Source organism: Theropithecus gelada, chromosome 14, assembly GCF_003255815.1.
Source record: "Theropithecus gelada isolate Dixy chromosome 14, Tgel_1.0, whole genome shotgun sequence".
NCBI lineage: Eukaryota > Metazoa > Chordata > Mammalia > Primates > Cercopithecidae > Theropithecus > Theropithecus gelada.
Window position 1 is genome coordinate 123428701 of NC_037682.1, and position 17912 is coordinate 123446612.

Genomic DNA, 17912 nt, shown 5'->3' on the forward strand with positions numbered 1-17912 from the left:
CTAGCCTGGCCAACCAAGCGAGACTCCGTCTCAAGAAAACAAAACAAAACAAAACAAAACAAAAAATACTATTCATTTGCATTTCTAGCTTATGCAAAGGGTATAGTAACATGGAAGTTGTTTGGGGAATGGGACATGGTGCAAAAGAAGGTATGGCAAGGTGGAGGAGCTCAGGAAGAAGCAGTTTCTGTGTATCCAACAGAAAGGGTATCCTGAGAAAGCAGGAGACAAGTTTCTCGGGCATAAAAGAAGTTCAGGTGAAGTAAATAGGAATCTGAGCTGACAAAGAGGCAATGTCACAGGGATGTTGCCATATGCATACTCTACGACTTATGCACAGCTCACAAGCAGCCAGCGTGGGCCTATTTAAGAATGCTTTCTCTTATATGATAGGAGCCACCTATTTAGAACAATTCAGCTATCCCATTTCCCAGAGATGGGCTCTATGTTTGATATCAACTGTGTGAGGCCTGTACTGCAGCATTACAACAGGCGAAAGTAGGTTTGAGCCCTTCAGAACTTTTCCTATGAAACACATCTTTTAAATTTGCCCATTTTTGGCAAGATAATCAGATTCTCTTTTCTGCCAGCCATGCTACCTGCATCCAAAGGAAATGTCAAGGAACTATGTGTAATATATATGTATGTATATTACATATATATATATAGATAGATAGATATAAAATATATTTATATCCTTTTATTTTTAGTTCTGAAACCAGAGACATTTTTTAAGCTCTCAGCAGTTCTTACCTGGGCTATGCAGCTATACCTGCTTTTTGAAAAGAAACAATCATGAGAAATTATATTTCTTATCAATCACATCCTGTTTTAAGTGAAGAGAGTAGAGTTTTCTAGTTAAAGGATCTGTGGTGAATCCTTTGTAAGATTTATTAATATTAAGTTCCTCCTGGCAAAGAAGAGGTCTGATTATTATTTCATTTCTGAGTTGAGATGTTCTGGTATCAAGGATCATGTGTATTAAAATGTGCTAAAGCCTAATTAGGGTTTCACTAAAAATAAAGGTCATGATAGCTACCATTTCCTGAGAGCTTCCTATATGCTAAGTACTTTACCCATATTTAGTCATTTAATGCTCACAATAATACTATAAGGTAACCTTACGTTACCCATTTTACGGAAGAGGAATCTGAAGTGCAGAGAACTGAACTGTCAGCTAGTACAGTCTGTAGGGCTCGAGTGCAGAAATGCTAGAGCTCATCACTGCCCGACAGTGCAGCCATGGGCAGTAGTGCTCACAGCTGCTACCAACTCTTCAACCACTGCTCCAGCCTAGTATCAGGCCCACAGAAGCTATCCTATGTAGATCATTCGACGTGAATGTCACATTGTGGAAACACTTTTAAACACGGATAGTTTCACCCTGTTGCAGCGGATATTGCTGTGTGGGTTATGTGGGTAGCTCACATGTCCCCAGTCTTGTCTAGCTTGGCAGCACAGGATTGCATTAATTCCATATTACTGTGCCTCTCAGCACCCATCTGCCTGCCTGGGACCCTCACTTTACCTCAGAACTGGCTCTAGTATTTCTTGGAGTACCTGTTACATGCTTAAATACAAGTCTTCTTGTGCCACCCCCTTTGTCAGTCCCTCACATGGCCTCTGCTGCCAATTGGAGTGGGGCTGTTTTTAAGCCATATCGGTCTGTGCACTCCAGCTCCCAGGACTGCACTGAGCCCTCAGGGGACCTGGTGTGAAAGAGGCTTTCCCCAATTCATCAGCAGGCCTTGACACCGGAACTCACAGTGGCACCATACACCTCTGTTCTCACACTGCTATAAGGACATACCCAAGACTGGATAATTTATAAAGAAAAGAGATTTAACTGACTCCCAGTTCCTCAGGGCTGGGGAGGCCTCAGGAAACTTACCATCAGGGCAGAAGGGGAAACCAACACTGCTTTCTTCACATGGCGGCAGGAAGAAGAATGAGTGTCCCGCGAAGTGGGAAGCTCCTTATAAAACCATCAGATCTTGTGAGAACTGACTCACTGTCATGAGAACGGGATGGGGGAAACCACCCCCATGATTCAGTTATCTCCACCTGGTCCCTCCCATGACATGTGGGGATTATGGTAACTACAATTCAAGATGAGATTTGGGTAGGGACACAGTCAAACCTCTCAAGTCTTTCATGAAAAGAGCTTCTTTCCTTTCTGGCCAAGCCCACTTTCTTCATCAGACCTCAAAATCAGTTCCTGAGGCTTGCGCGTGTTGGTATTGAGGAATAGGAGTCTCACCTCTGTCTGTCTTATGTCCCAGCATCTGAGTAAAACCATGCCTTCATGCAATCAAAACAGAAAACCTTGAATGCTCACCAGCCATCATAATGGCACTAGGGGAACACAACTGTCCTTGAGGCCAGCTTGGGTTTAACAGGAACACCTGATGCAACCTGAGATGGTGGAGAGAGCAGTGGCTGCAGAGCTGGTGCAGGACTGGAATGTCACTGCTAGTCATGGGATAGGGGCTAAATTTTAAAAACGATTCCTTCCAACTCTCCAATTCTGGGATTCTATGTTCTGTATCTTTTTCAATTTCTGATGTCCAATGATTTTGTCTCCGCTGGTATATATGCCATGAAAATATTAAGCAGGGAGGCAGCTGTGTCCTCTCCTCTCCACTAGCTACAGCTGTACTCCTGACAAGCTTATTCTTGGGTATGATAAAAGTGATCACTGTGGGTATTATTATTTTCAGTTATAAAGATTTTTAATGCTCAATCTATGAAGTCACAAATGTGAGATTTTCTTTTCCAAAGGGATGTTTTGCACACAAGACAGTCTCCGTCCTGTGATTAGTTGCAAATGCTGAGGTCAGCACTTTGGACAACACCAAAGCCCTGTGGGGATTTGGGGGCAGGTGTGATCACATATCCAGCTTGCTTCATTTCCCTGCTTTGGTTGTCATATTCCACTTAATGAAATAGCTGTATTTCCAAAAAATTGGCTGTAAAACAAATTCCTGTTAGATAAATCATACTTCTTCATTGATCTACACTTTTAAATTAAGGATGCCTTCTCCTGAAGAAATTATTGGCCCCAAAACTAAATATAAGTTATTCTAAACACTCGATAAATCTTTTTAAAATCACATATTTAAAGAAAATCTTTTATGTTAGTACACTAATAGTGATGATATTTCCTAAAGTCAGGAAATACAATTCCTAAAGTCAGGAAAGAACAATGACTGTAAATGGTGTTGTTTTGGGAATGAAGCCACAGGAGGGTTAGGTGAGCAACAAGGGGTCTCTGACTTTTTTTCATTGAATTCGACCTGTTGTTCTGGGTCTGTCAGTGAGAAGTCAGTCAATAAGAAGTTGACAAATTTTAAAGTTGTGTAAACTGGTTTCCTAGCTGCCTTGAGAGCCAGAGACATCCAAGACCTGGTTCCTGCTGTCAAAGGCTTTCAATCGCATTGGAAAAATAAGCTCCCTGTGTGCAGCACAAGACAGCTACTCAGAAACTTCATTACAGTTGCAGGAGCAGTGGATTGGACATCAGGAGACCTGGTGTGCTCTGTCACTGACCAGATATATGCCCACAGACTCCTCTAAGCGTCAGTTTCCCACAAGAAAAATTCGAGGCTTGAGTGAAATCACTAGTTCCCAAACTGGCCTATGCATGAGAATTTCCTAGGAAGATTATGAAAACACCTCATCCCAGGAGATTCTGGTTTAGTGGGTATGAGTGGGACCTAAAATTCTATATTTTAAGCAACTACTCTAGTGAAATCTACTGCAGACAGACTATATACTAGCAGAGCAACTATGGAATTACATAGCCATTAATGTCCCTTTAAGCTCTTTAATTATCTTATGATTTTAAAGACTAGATGAACGGAATGTGCAACAATAGTGCAAAACAACCAGAGGCACCAAGAGTTAGGAGACAAAAGGGAATGTGTTAGTGTCCCATGGCTACTGTGACAAGGCACAAAAAACTGGGTGGTTTAGAACAACAAAACTCTGCAGTGCTGGAGGCTAGAAGTCAAAATCAAGTGATTGGTTGGTCCATGCTCTTTCTGACAGTGACAGGGGAGAACCTTCCCTCACCTCTCCTGGCTTCTGGTATGCACTGGCAATTCCTGGCATTCCTTGGCTCATAGAAGCATCACTCCAATCACATGGTCATCCTCACCCTGTGTGTCTTCACTCTACCCTTTCTTTGTGCGTGTCTGCCTGAATCCCTTTTTATAAGGACACCAGTCATATTAGATTAGGGCCTACGGTAATACCTCATTTTAACTTAATTACCTTCGTAAAGACCTATTTCCAAATATAGTCACACTCTGAGGTGCTGATGGTAGGACCTCACCATATCTTTTTTGGGAGGATGTAATTGAACCCATAATAGGGTATTTGCAAGGAAGAGTTAACATTTGAAAGAAAGGTGGTATTTGCTTAGATAGACCAAGAGGGCACAGCTTTCTAGGTGACAAGAAAAAAAAAAATCTGTGAAGAACAAATCATCATGTTGGTCCAGGATGAGAACTAGCATGGCCTGGCAGGAGAGCTGCAGCAGTGGCAGTGGTGGCGTGGTATACCAGTTGTTTAGACTAAGTTCTACAGATGGCTTCTCCTGGGCCTCTCAGGGTCCCCACTGCACTCCACATGTTGTCTTTCACAGCAACCCTAGAAGTAGGTAACATTATTCTGATTGTGCTGATGAAGACGCTGGGGTACAGGGGAGTTAGGAGACCTACCCCATCGTGAAACTAGAGGGTAGCGAATTGGCTTTTTCTGCTCCCAAACTTTTGCCTCTTAGGATGATGATCAGTTGCCTTCTTCATAGCACTCGTGCAAGATAAACTTGAGTGAACAGATCAGGGCTACTTTATGGAGGGCTTTGATAATAAGGCAGTAGAGTTTGTGTTTGATGTGACAGAAAAATAAGGAGCCATTTCTAGTGTCTGAAGAAGTGGACCATGATGAAGGGGATATTTCAGGAAGAGGAGTGTGTGATTTCCACCCGAGGATGCATTTTCTTTACAGAAAGAAAAAGCAGACTTATAATGAGAAGCTGTTGACCATGAAGAGTTTCTTTTCACAGGGTTTTATCAAGTGGTTTGCCTCTTCCCCACTGATGTCTCTCAACCAAGAATATCCTTTAGTACTTTAAAAACTATGCTTGCTTGATTTCTTTTTACCCAATATGCTTTGTAAGTTCCTCACACTAGTGATAAAGCACTGATCACTTCATAGCCACAGCACAAATGCTTTTAAACAAGAATTTTCCTTGACTTATTAACTCTAGAAACTCAGATTTCAGTTTAGTGTTTTTGGGGGTTTGTTTGTTTGAGGCATCTCCTTTAAGAACCTGGTTTCGGGTGGTTCAAAATGTATTTTGTTATGTATAAACTGACCAACTTTCTCTCTGGTTTTGCCATATATGCCTCTAGTAGAGAAAAAGGGTGAGGAGAGAAGTGAGCATAATGACAATGAAAGCTTACATTTATTAAGCATATTACTATGTACAAGTCACCTTTTACATGCCTTACCCAACTTAATCAAAAAGTGTACATGTAGTAACTGCTGAGCAATGAAGTCGTTGTGGTTTCTCTGTGATTGCACATTTGGTCCAGGGAACAGAGGAAGGTAGGATTAAGCTTCACTGTTCTTGCAGGATGACTTGAGGAAAAATCTCCTTCCTCTAGAATTAGAAATTTGGATCAGTAGAGACCATATGCCTTCCCCAAAACTTGAGTCATCCAATGTCCTTTCCTACACAAGATCACCTGACATAAATATACAAAACTATACATAAATTAATGTGGCACCCATGTCCCCACAGAAAACTGATGAGTTCTCGATTTTGACTGCCTTAATATTTGTGTACCTGCATTTCAGTCCAGGTCTGTCATGCCCCAAGCAGGCCTTTCCATTTGAGTGTCCATATGACAGGTTGGCCCCTGCAAATCTAGCTGTGGCCACAAAAGAGCACATTTGAATTATGGAAGTGAAACAGATGCATGAACTTTAGCTGGAGAGCACAAGAGATCCAGAGAACTTGTGTCTTTTTGTCTGTTTCCTTGCTTTGGTGATGTAATGCACAGCTTCCCAGGAGACCTGAGGTCCTACCAGTCACTGCTTCGACCCTGCAGCTCAATCCAGAAACAGCTGTCCAGAGCTAATTTATTTCCTAATGCTGCGGCACTGTTAATTTATAAATTACACTGGTAATTCGAGCTATTATTAATTTCAGATGGTGTAGGGCAAGCCTAATTAAAATATGACACCAATTGCCACACATATGTACCAAGGACTACCATTTAAAATTAATGGGAATATTAAGTGTGACACTGGTCTCCGAGATGCTTGGCACAGTAATTATAGCATTCTGGCAGGGAAAGCTCTGACAAATGTAAGCCCATGGTTGGTAGCAAATAAACAAGGACAACACAAGAGGAATTACAGATTATTCATTTAAAGCTCTTCTCAATTCTTCTACCCATCCTCAAATCTAGGTTAGTACCTTTCCCCTAAAGATGCTTATCAAACAATATTAATAAAGGCTACTGAGACAATTAGAAGTGTCTTACTGGTAACAACTATGAGTCTATTTGGGATAATGTTTGTCGTCTTCATATCCTGGTCTTTTTGGCCATGTTTTCTACTTATGAACAGGTTCCTTCTTTGTCTTGTGAATTTAATATCTCTTTCTTGTTTGTTGTAATGGACACAGGCTGTTCTTTTCCTCTTCTCTATGTATCAGAGGCAAGAAACCTTCTGTACATACATAGTGTAGTTTGCATATGGCATGAAGATGTATGAAGTGCGGCCCCAGGTGGGCCTACTGCTGGGCAGTGGCACAGACTTATCACGGCCAAAGAGTGCTGATCGAATGGAACAAGGCAGTGGCCCTACTTCACAAGACCATGGTCTTGCTGTTGTTGCTGTTGTTACTGTTATTGTGGTTATCTTGACAAAACAGTGACTTCCACACTGTCATGGAACACATACAATCATCCCTTACATATCACACACATCATCCCTTGTTGTATTGGTTTTTTACAGCTACTGTTTTCGTGCTCTGGGCCAGCAGAAACATGTGGCATTACAGAAGGGTTTTATGACCTGGAGAGAAATGTTCCTTTGTTCCCTTTCTTGGGCCACTCATGTTATTACAGTTCTACACCCCTTGAAGCTGTACCTCCAGCCAGATTATAGGATTAATAGCTAAATCAACAGGTGGGCAGCACACAAGAGTTTCAGAGTGCTTTCATATGCGTCTGTGTGTGAGTGTGTACATATATAGGCATGTTCGTGTGTTAGTCTAAATACCCCTGTGACCCTGTGAGGTATTAGGATTGTATGTATATTACATTTGGGAAAATACTTCTCAATTGCTAGGGACAGTCTTAACTTATGCCTGTTGTCTGGTAATAATCATTAATTATTAGCACCTCTTTTCCTTTTAAAGGTATCCAGGTTTAGGATGCTGTCATTGTAATTACCCTCATTTAAGAGAAAAGAGAGGATAACTTGGGATGTAAGCTCTAACTTTTGTTTTTCATTGTCTTTTGGCAAAGAAGCTAAGGCTCGGGTGCCTCTGGGAGAGAACTTTGAAATCTCCTCTCGCCTTAAATATCTTGGTCTTTCAATAACTGAGTGTTCATGGCCAGACGTCAGGCACAGAGTCTGGTGTGTGAAAGGTTGTTATTATTACTCATGATTTTTCGCTAAAGACAATAAGTCCTGCGATGATGAGGGGACTGAGTGGATTTGCAGCCGTGTCACCTGATGAATTTCTGACATGCTTACAGTTAGGCATCAAGCGCGGAGTCCCATTGCTGATCTGTCTTTAGGATCTTGTACCTAGGAGCTCTAGCAGATCAAAGTTGAGCACGTTGATTTCTGCCTATCCAATTAATTGTCTGAGTCAAAAAACAGAAAGTTAAATTTATTATGTTAGTGTTTCTGCTGCCTTTGGCGGGGGGGATGTGTGTGTGTGTAGCTGCTGGTGTGGCATTTTTAATTAATTTATGCTCAAGGATGTAGTCATAAACTTCATATTCAAGGCTCAGTCTAAGTGATACCTTGAGATCAGAAAGAGTTAAGGTGCCTAACTTAGATCCCAGAGCACGACTGCTTGGTAAGATACAGGCAGTGTAAATGTCAAAATTATTAATCACTTATCGGGACCAGTAATTCTCCAGGCACTGTGCTTAGTTCACTTAGGAACACAAACAATTCAGCTGTTCCACTGGGGAGCCAAGGAAAAGTTGGTGGTGCGGAGGTGTAGAAGAGACGGAGGAGGGATAATCCTCAAAATTCCTCAAAATCTGAACTTACAAGTAGCGAATTATCTGCAGACATAACCATTTTATACTTTGTTTTCTAAGTTAATATATTTGGTCTTTTTTTCCTTGTATTTCACCAACGTTACTGGTTTTTCCACAGCGGTTGGCTTTGTGAGTGAAGACGAATACCTGGAAATTCAGGGCATCACCCGGGAGCAGTCAGGGGACTACGAGTGCAGCGCCTCCAATGACGTGGCCGCGCCCGTGGTACGGAGAGTAAAGGTCACGGTGAACTGTAAGTGTTCTCACCACCACCCACCCTGCACGTGCATAAGGCTGGTCTTTTGTCACAGCCACCACCCAGAGCCCATTGGCACACCCAGCTACTGACTTAGGGAGGGAAGAATGCAGCACCACCTTCCATATTCTGCTTTCAGGAGCAACCATTTCTGACTCTAGTTTTTGACACCTCAAGGTGTCACGGTGTCACATTAAAAGAAAAAGTAGCTGAAAGTAACTGAATGTAATGCCAAACTTGACTTGCATGGCTGGGAGATCATTAAATGGCATTCAACTCATAATTTTTTAAACAAGTCTTCAAATCCAAAATTTTCCCATAATTTACTCACACAATACAGTTGTGCTGGCACCTCTCACTGTCTAGACCAGACATCTCCATAATGGGACAAGAAACCATGTGCTAGAGTGTATGAAGGAAGTTTAGAACTCCCCTTTGTGGTTCATCTATTGTATCTCATTATTTTACACTTATAGATGTGCATGGTATACATACAAATAGCTATGATATAGGTCTTAGAGGATGTAACAATAAATTTGCTTGTACTAACAAAGATACAGAATCCAAAAAGTTTGAAATGCCCTGTGTGGACCCCTCATTTCCTTTCTCAGCCTTCTGGATTGTCTCTGACATCAATCCTACTTGAATTTCCTACCTCCTTTCACTCTTTTCCCTCTGGGTTCCTCATTATGTACCTTGACTTAGCTCCCTACAACATTCTGGAAGTTTTCTCTGCTGTGCACATTCCAGGAAGACTTAGGAAGAAATAGAACTCAATAACTAAATCGGGAAATGAGATGACTTTTCCCTTCAAAACTTGGGTGGGGTGGAGTTAAAAGAAGGATACTGTAGCTAGGAGAATATCCAATCTTTAAGATTTAGGTTTCTGTTACAATGTGAACACAGTCAATATAAAGCAGTTTAAGAAGCAAGGCAATAGGTATAAAAATGCTGTCATTTTAAAAATTATATCACAAGTTTTTACAAAGGGACTTAAGAGGATTTGCAGTTTATAAAGATGAACTTAAAACATAAAGAAACAGAAGCGAAGAAAAAATATGCTTAGGAAAGTGAGTGAAAGCTAGGAAAACCTCAGCACATGAAATATTACCACAAGATCGCTCGGTGCAGATGCAGAATTTGGCTTAGCCTTGCTAAAGCAAAGAGAGAAACATCACCTGCTTTAAAATTCATGTTGTCCATAAGATAAAAGCAAATTAGTTGCTTGGGAGAAACACTGCTTTCCCTGGTATTGAGACCCTAGAGAAAATTCTCTTCAGGATCTCCACAAATACAGCACTTTGAGAGAGAGTCAGCAACATCATGTACAATATTTCTGCATTAAATAGAATAGCCAGTTTATTGTGGCTGTTTTTCATAATGCCCTGTAATATAAACTGTTAGAATGTGAAGGGTAGTTTGGGAAAGACTTCAGATGAATGCAGACCAAGTGCATACATAGGCCTAGTGTGGTCACCTGCTCTGACTTGATTCAGGGATCTGTTTTAGAATACCAAGAATGACTCATCTGTATATCCTTCAGGCAATTCTCCTTGAATATTATTTCTTGCAACTGAGCTTTTGATGGGAATTGAATAGTTCGAGGTTATATACTTTTGGCAAGAACCTGGTGTGCAGAAATTCTAGAAGGCTGATTAAAGGAGCTGACTGTCAACCCTTGGAGTGTAGGGTTGATGGGCTGGCATCATCCTATGAAAGTTAAAAAGTTTAAACAGAAAAAATGCTTGAGTACATGGTCATTTCAACTCTGTACAGAGGAGAACAAAAGCAACACATGAAAGGAAGACCTAGCTTTTTCTTAGAGCAGCATCAAAAATATTTTTATTCTCTGGTACAATTTGTGTAGCAATTTTACTGTCTAAGTAAGCAGAGCCAGGACAGAGAATGAGAAACAAAATCAACAAAGGAAGCAGCCTTCTTCATTCTAAAATGCATTTAAAATGCTGTAGGTCAGGTGCAGTGCCCTGTAATCCCAGCACTTTTGGAGGCCGAGGCAAGCAGATCACCTGAAGTCAGGAGTTGGAGACCAGCCTGGCCAATACCGTGAAACCCCGTCTCTACTAAAAATACAAAAATTAGCCGGGCATGGTGCCGTGCACCTGTAATCCCAACTACTTGGGAAGCTGATGCAGGAGAATCGCTTGAACCCGGGAGACGGAAACTGCAGTGAGCCAAGATCATGCCACTTGCATTCCAGCCTGGGCTACAAGTGCGAGACTCCATCTCAAAAAACAAAACAAAACAAAACAAAAGGCTGTGAGACATCTTCTTTCTGCAGATCCACCATACATTTCAGAAGCCAAGGGTACGGGTGTCCCCGTGGGACAAAAGGGGACACTGCAGTGTGAAGCCTCAGCAGTCCCCTCAGCAGAATTCCAGTGGTACAAGGATGACAAAAGGTAAAGCTTCCTTCTTTCCTATCCCACTCCCACCCCCATCTCCAGAAGAAACTTTTCCAGGGTCCTGATTCCAGATGGTTGCAAACGAACTCTATAAAATCCTCTTCTGAACTTCTCCTCTCTATAGGGGGCAAATGTGCAAAGAAGTCTTTTCTTAACATTAATGGATTTCAGCTACGTTTTTAATGTCATCATGCAGAATTATCACCGGCCAATCAACAGATCTGAAAGGTAACTGTTTTTAGGAAAGCAAAATCGCAAAGGAAAGGCCACCAGGAGCATTGTAAGGCCTGTGAATTTTTTATAGGCCAAGAACATAATGTGTTCTGCCTGAAGCTATTTTTACCACATTCTCAGGCTTGCGTGAAGGAGTTAGGAAGGCTCACGGGGCCCTGGGAGTGGCTAATAAGTTAGCTGCAGCTAGCAGGTCTCCCCTCCTGTTCCAGACACTATCAGTAGCGTTGTATAAGAGTCCATGACCCAATTTAGCCCTCCCTTTGTGCCCAAGTTGTTCTTTTACTGTAGGAGAAAAGAGAAGGGACTATTCCCTTCCTTCCCATTGTCACGGCCGTCGTGGGGATATTTGTTGTGAGTCACTGAAGATGATCATTTTGAGGTGTTATCAAATGGCATATCAGTGCAGGGATCAGTAGCTCAGTACAGCCAGGCACCATGGCAATTGCTGTTATCAAAGAGCCATTTTAAGGCGGATGAACAATGGAAAATGGGCAAGAGCTGCCTGTGTTTAGAACATTTTCATTTAAAAAGAGGTGGTGGTATAGGGATGCAAGAGAGTCCTGAGGTGTATGTGGGGTGGAGTAAGAGCAAGGAGTGAGGGAGGCCGGGAAGCTGAGAACGAAAAACAATGAAGAGGGCATTCTGAGAAGGGGAGCAGCATGAGAAACCGCAGGCCAGGAGCGAGTGAACGGCTGCCCATACCGTGTGCACATCTTTGGCCGGCCTTGGCTTTCTTTCCTTATGAGGTCGGTCAGACACCAAAAGCTCTTTCTAGTCTCTAGATCGAAAATTGAATTCTGGTTAGAACCATGTCAGTCAGTTGTAAGATTCGCTGTGTCTTATCATAATCCTCCCAAATGAAAAGCATTGTTTTGTTTTTTTAAAAAAAGAAAAAATTTAAGGACACATTCTGGCAGCTTCTAGTGAGGTGTATTATATTCATCCAACCCATTTTACAGATGAAAGAACTAAGACACAAAGAGGAAAAACAAACTCACAAAGAAAAACAAGAAATAAGCTAGCTTTCCCCTTCTTCCAAGAAAGAAGAATCAAGCAGAATGGAGTGTGTTTTTCTGATAAATATGGTAACCTTACTCAGAAATTCTCTTTCACTTATCCATTCCCTCTTTGACCTTCTTATTGTACTAAGAAGTAAACTGAGGCATAAAAATTAATTATTGAACCAAACCAAACCAAAAACCTATTGAGCTATGGGGTCAGTTTCCAAATCTTCAGTTGTCTAGGTCTTAGTGAAAAGTCATCAGCAGCGCCCTATTATTCCAATTCTTTATTGGAGAAAAACAGAAAAAAAATATTTAGGGGAAAGCAAAATCTTGGAGGAAAGTAAAGCAAAAGTGGCCAGTGGTGAGTAAAAGGATGAGAGCGCTCTCCTCTGTGCAGCATCTGTGGTCACAATAGAGACAGCTCTCCCTGCCACCGTTTACCCAGGAGATGAGAGTGGGCCTGCAGGGCCAGGGATGGTCTTCAGAGGCCCCTGGCTCAGGCAGCTTTGTTTCTGTCTTTCAGTTCTTCTGATGGCCTTTCCTTTTCTCCCCTTTCCATTTAGTTTAGTCAGTTTTCCCTTTGCTGCACATGTATGCATTTATTTCCAGTGTGCTGGCATGAGACAGGGCTGTCTTTCCTCCTGGCACCCAGCTCAGCTGCAGCATCCCTGCCTCTGAGGTCCTGATCACAGCCCATTGGGTCTGCCAGGCAGGTCTCCCAAGGCATATTGTGTCTGCCCTGGGGGAAGGCCAGCTCTAGCCCATCTCCCATTTTCAGTGAGATGAGCAGACTTCCAAGGCAGATTAAAGGAAACTGTGTAGTGAGGACAGGCAGTTTTCTCAAGAGTTAGGTGAGAAGTCTTTTGGCCACATGCTAGAATGACTCAGCTGCATGCTATTGTGTGTGTTATCTGACAAAGGAAGAGGAAATGCCATACCTACGGAGGGCCACCCATCCAACAGGGGCATTGGCCAATGAAAAGCCCACAGCTTTCGTAAGAAACTGAGGCCTGGGAGCAGTGCGGGATGGAGGGGTGTGTACCCGCACAGAGAAGGAAAGTGTGTCCTCCCAGGAGCTGCAAAGCCTGCAAAGTGCTGCTGGCCCCCTGTGCTGTTTTTAGCTAAAGACATTTCAGAGCTGTCAAGCAGGAACCTACTTCCAGTTAAGTCTCTCCAGTTAACTGCAGAGCTGAAATCTCATTCACAGTTTGGTTGTGATGGGAAAGCTTCCTCCCCATGGTGGAGGAATGGTGTCAAAATGGCCAGTGGGATCAATCAGCCTGACTTGCTCACAGAATCCTCCTGGTGAGTGGCATGGACAGCACCCCCTAGAGGATCAATGTGTACATAACAAGCTGGAAATGTAAAAGTGGCCTCTGGCTGCGCAGCCGGATGCCTCATTCCATTTGGACAGTGCTAGCATTTTAATGAAGTTGTGGACTCAGGCCAGTTCATTGCCCCTAGCTTTTGGAGAGGAAGGCTCCCAGAGGAACATCTACATAATGAAAAGCAAGGCAAGTCTGTCCAACCTATCTTCTGACTTCCCTGGAGGCAGATGTTGGGTGAGAACTCCAGCCAGAACCTGCCTCTCTTTTCTGATCAAGGTTACTGTAAGTTGCAGGAGTGGAGAAAATGATTCTGTAATCCCACAGAGACAGGTCTTCAGAAAAAGCAGCTGCCCTCTATGCCAAAACATGCTGTGACCCAGGAATGGGCAAGAGTCATCTATGTCTAACTCCATAGAAATACATTATACTGATACCATTGTGCGGTCCGCAAAGCATTTCCTCATCATTGTCTCAGTGCTTTACTTTCTCTTTCTGCCTTGAGTACTGGTTTTTTCAGTAGCATCCATTTGCCCCAAAGCATATCCCCTGAATCTGTTCCAGTATGCTCCCACTATGACATTGTCTGCTTGCTATAAGTTGTGCTCCAGCCCGGCCCTAAACAAGAAACTTAGCTTTGTGTCCATATTCCCTGAGATCCTTCATCAAGAAGGGATTTTTGCCTCAAGAGTATTCATCTTTCCCATAGCACAGAATCAGCTTCAGGGCAAGGATTACAAATTGTTTCAGGGAAAGTAAAAGGTTGGCTTAAAGTTCATTCTAAGAAATGAACATTTCAGAATCTTGCAAAGGAGGGTAGGTGGTGTCCATGATTGCCATAGGAATTGCTGTTAACAACCTCCTGAGAAGGAGGATACGTGCCTACTGACTCCAACAGCAGCTTTCTCCTTACCCTTTTATCTGCCCGGTAATAGAATCCATGGTTCTAATAAGCATACCTCACTTTCCCCAACTAACTCCCTGTGGCATTTCTTTAGTGGCCCCGAGACCAATGCAATCCTCGTGGCTTACTGGGCTGCCATTGTGGAGGTCAGGGAGACTGTCCTGGCTCTAAAGGAACATATTCTTAGGAACCTCTAATCCCTCCAGACTAATCCTCTGTAATAGTCTGGGCAGATCACTCCTCCCAAGCCCTTCAGAGTCCCCTGATGAGAAAATGATGATTTTTCTCCTCTTCATAGCCAAAAAATTAAGTATTATCTATACAATGCCTCTGGTGCTTCAGGAGAAATTAGATTACCAGGTACTTGAAAAACATTCCTCTTTCAAATTCCTCAGGTGGCTCTTCTCTCAGAAGTTTGAGTTTTTCATTGGCATGGTTGTCATCATCGCCATCACCATCTTCGTTATCACCATCATCATCATCAAGTCCACACTTTTGAGCAGCTGCTGTGTGAATCGTATTGTTCTGAATGCCACACAGCTGGCGGGGTGTTTGCTGTGGTGTTGCTGTCAGGCCACAAAGCAAGGATGAGAGGCTGGGAAGATCAGATGTTCTAGCAGGAGTGCCCCAGGCACATGTGTGAAAATCAGGAAACACGTGTCACCCACTGTGTGTGAACTACTGCTACCTTATGGTGTGGTCGAGTGGATCAAATAGTGGTTATAATGATGTCAGAAGCGGGGCAAGGAGGGGATCACGAATCCCTGGGCCTACCTTCTTCCTATGAGGACACATAACCATCTTGTCTTCTTCTTCTTTTTTTTTTTTTTCTCTCGTTTCTCTCAGACTGATTGAAGGAAAGAAAGGAGTGAAAGTGGAAAACAGACCTTTCCTCTCAAAACTCATCTTCTTCAATGTCTCTGAACATGACTATGGGAATTACACTTGCGTGGCCTCCAACAAGCTGGGCCACACCAATGCCAGCATCATGCTATTTGGTGAGACTGTGCTCTGAGCTGGGCAAGAAGAGGGGAGAGGGTGCAGAAAGCGAGAGCTGGGTGGGAGGGCCCCTTAAGGCCAGGGTCAGAGGTTAGCAGGGTAGCAGTGGACATGGAGAGGGAGAAAAAAAAAAGAGACACAGAAAGAAATGGAGAGAGAGGAAAAGAGAGGGAGACAGAGAGACAGTGAGAGACAGAGATAGAGAGACACAGAGAGGAGGCAGAGAGAGACAGAGACAGCAAGAGAAAGAACAAGAGAGACAGAGACAGACAGTGGACATGTATACAAAGTAGTATATGTATAGTATATGTATAAAAGTAGATCTCAGAAGTGGGAAAAGAAAAACGAAAAAGAACATTTATGTTTCATTCTATAATGGAAAAGATCCTGAGACGGGAGAAAAAGACTTTGGAATGCCAAAAATGACATTTGATTTTTTTTTTTCTCAGTGATGGCTCCTAAACTGACTCTGGGAATCGTAATTGGGTAGAATAGTCAAGAACTCAGAGGGGAACGTTTGCTATTTCAGTCTTTGCTCACTGGCTTAATGTAAAATTTTCCCTTTTCCAAAACTGTTTCCAGTCGCTGGGATGTGAAGGGCCCCGCCTTCATCACGTATCTGGCTACTGTATTGATATCAGAAGCAAGTGAGCGAGCTCCCTTGTAAACTCTGATGCCTGCCCCTGTGAGCAGAGAGCTGTGCAGACGTGAGCCTGCCGTCCTGACGGTGCCACCAGGCAGGGTTCCAGGCCTCTCATGATGAATGCAGATTCTCCCTACAGGCCACAGGATTAAATTCCGGTTGGCTTTTGGGCAAATCGCTTCATACCCCATCAAGTTCTTTGAGCTTGAGGTTTTTCAAATCTGTTTCCCCAATCCCTCATGTTAACAAGCACTCTTGAATGTGATGGGGAAGTAAGGGAGGCATTTGACAGATAATTTGCAAGAACACAAATTCCTTGTATTCTGAGAACTTTGGGATAATCCCACAACCCAGCCACGTGCTTTCGGTGATAGCGTATGTGGCTTGCTCCGAATCACGAGCCCACACTGCTTCACCACAGGATCTCTGCTTGCCCATTACATCCGCCCGCATTCTACCCGGCACAAATAGTAAAGCCAGCTTTATCTGAGAGGGCTGGGAAGGAGAAAGCCGCCCTTGATCCCCGAGCCAGTGGCTCGGAATGGGCAGAGCTGTGATTTGGGTGATTGATGTGTCTGGCATCTCTCACACAGGGATGATAAGTGTCCCTTGCATTTGTCAGGCCTTTTTGCTTTTTTGGCAGGCATCTGTCTGCATGAACAGAGACCAGGATTAGGGAGGAACAGACCCCTCCTTCCCTTGCCTTGCAAATCTAAGGCTCCCCCTCAGTCTCCCATTAACCCCTCCCAAGTCCTGCTCTCCACCCACAGCAGTCCTTGTCCTCACAGGAGTAGCCTTCTCCCCTGGTCCTCCACTTTGACCTACTCTCTCCTGACTTGGTTGTGTGAAATGGTTCAGCCATTGGCTTTATCACGATTGTCTATTTCCCCAGCTTCTTCCCCTTAAGCCATCTCAGGATGAGAATAGGGAGAAGCAGCAAACAGTTCTCCTAAGAGTTGAATAGATGGCATTTATGACAAGGAAAGCAGTGAAGCGTGGGTCATAAATATGCTCTTTTCAGCAGGCACACGTGTAGCAATTACAATGTCTACTTCCCATGCCCCCCGCCCTATGGGTCTGTCAGCACCTGCCCTGTGCCTCCTTTGGGACGTTTCTACCATTGCCAGCTCTCTGGAGTCCAGGGTTTTCTAAAAAGGACATGAAAAAGTGATAGTATATATTCAAATATGTTTAGAAAGACTGGGTCACACCAAGATGAGTGGGGTACATGTGGGGATGTCCTTTAATGCCAGAAGTCTCGGAACCTTAACATGCTAAATCTCTAGGGGAGAAAAAGTTTGCAGCACGTTTCAATCAGCAACCAATTTAATTTGTTAGCTTCAGTTGGGAGATCATTCATGAGGAGCCCATCGCTGGAAATGCTGCCTGGGTAACATAGTTCTGTGGAGCTCGCAACCCCCATTCCTGTGTGAGATGAGTATTTGCAGCCAATAGTCCAGACGTTGTTGTGGCTCCTAGGTTCATTAATGAGGCTCACTGTCAATGAGGTCTTTTGACAAATATGAATTTATTAGGGAATTTTCCATGTCAGTTTCCATTAAAAGCCAGCAAGCACACTTGGGGCAGGTTGGAAAGCAGCATGTACTTTTTGTGAATACACAAACTTCTTGAGGAAGTTTATTCTCCTGTGGCATTACAGAAAGGCAGCAAAATTATCATCATTTTGCCACCAACTTGTGCATAAACTGCACGCTCTCTCCACGTGGCCTAGACATTGAGAAGTGAGGAATTCTGGTGCTAGAGACCGTAGTCCGGCAGTCTGGGAATACTTAAGCCAGATAGGAGCAGGTTAGTCCTTCC

General features: G+C 43.3%; 1 protein-coding gene across 8 annotated transcripts in view; it reads left to right on the top strand.

The window, feature by feature from the left end:
- NTM (neurotrimin) overlaps window positions 1–17912 on the top strand; it is a 964342-nt gene that overhangs the window by 933827 nt on the left and 12603 nt on the right. For all 8 annotated transcript variants that reach the window (XM_025356801.1, XM_025356803.1, XM_025356798.1 and 5 more), the window contains 3 exons: window positions 8422–8556; window positions 10859–10979; window positions 15296–15447. In XM_025356801.1, the coding sequence (XP_025212586.1) occupies window positions 8422–8556; window positions 10859–10979; window positions 15296–15447 (408 nt within the window). The remainder of the gene's footprint in view (window positions 1–8421; window positions 8557–10858; window positions 10980–15295; window positions 15448–17912) is intronic.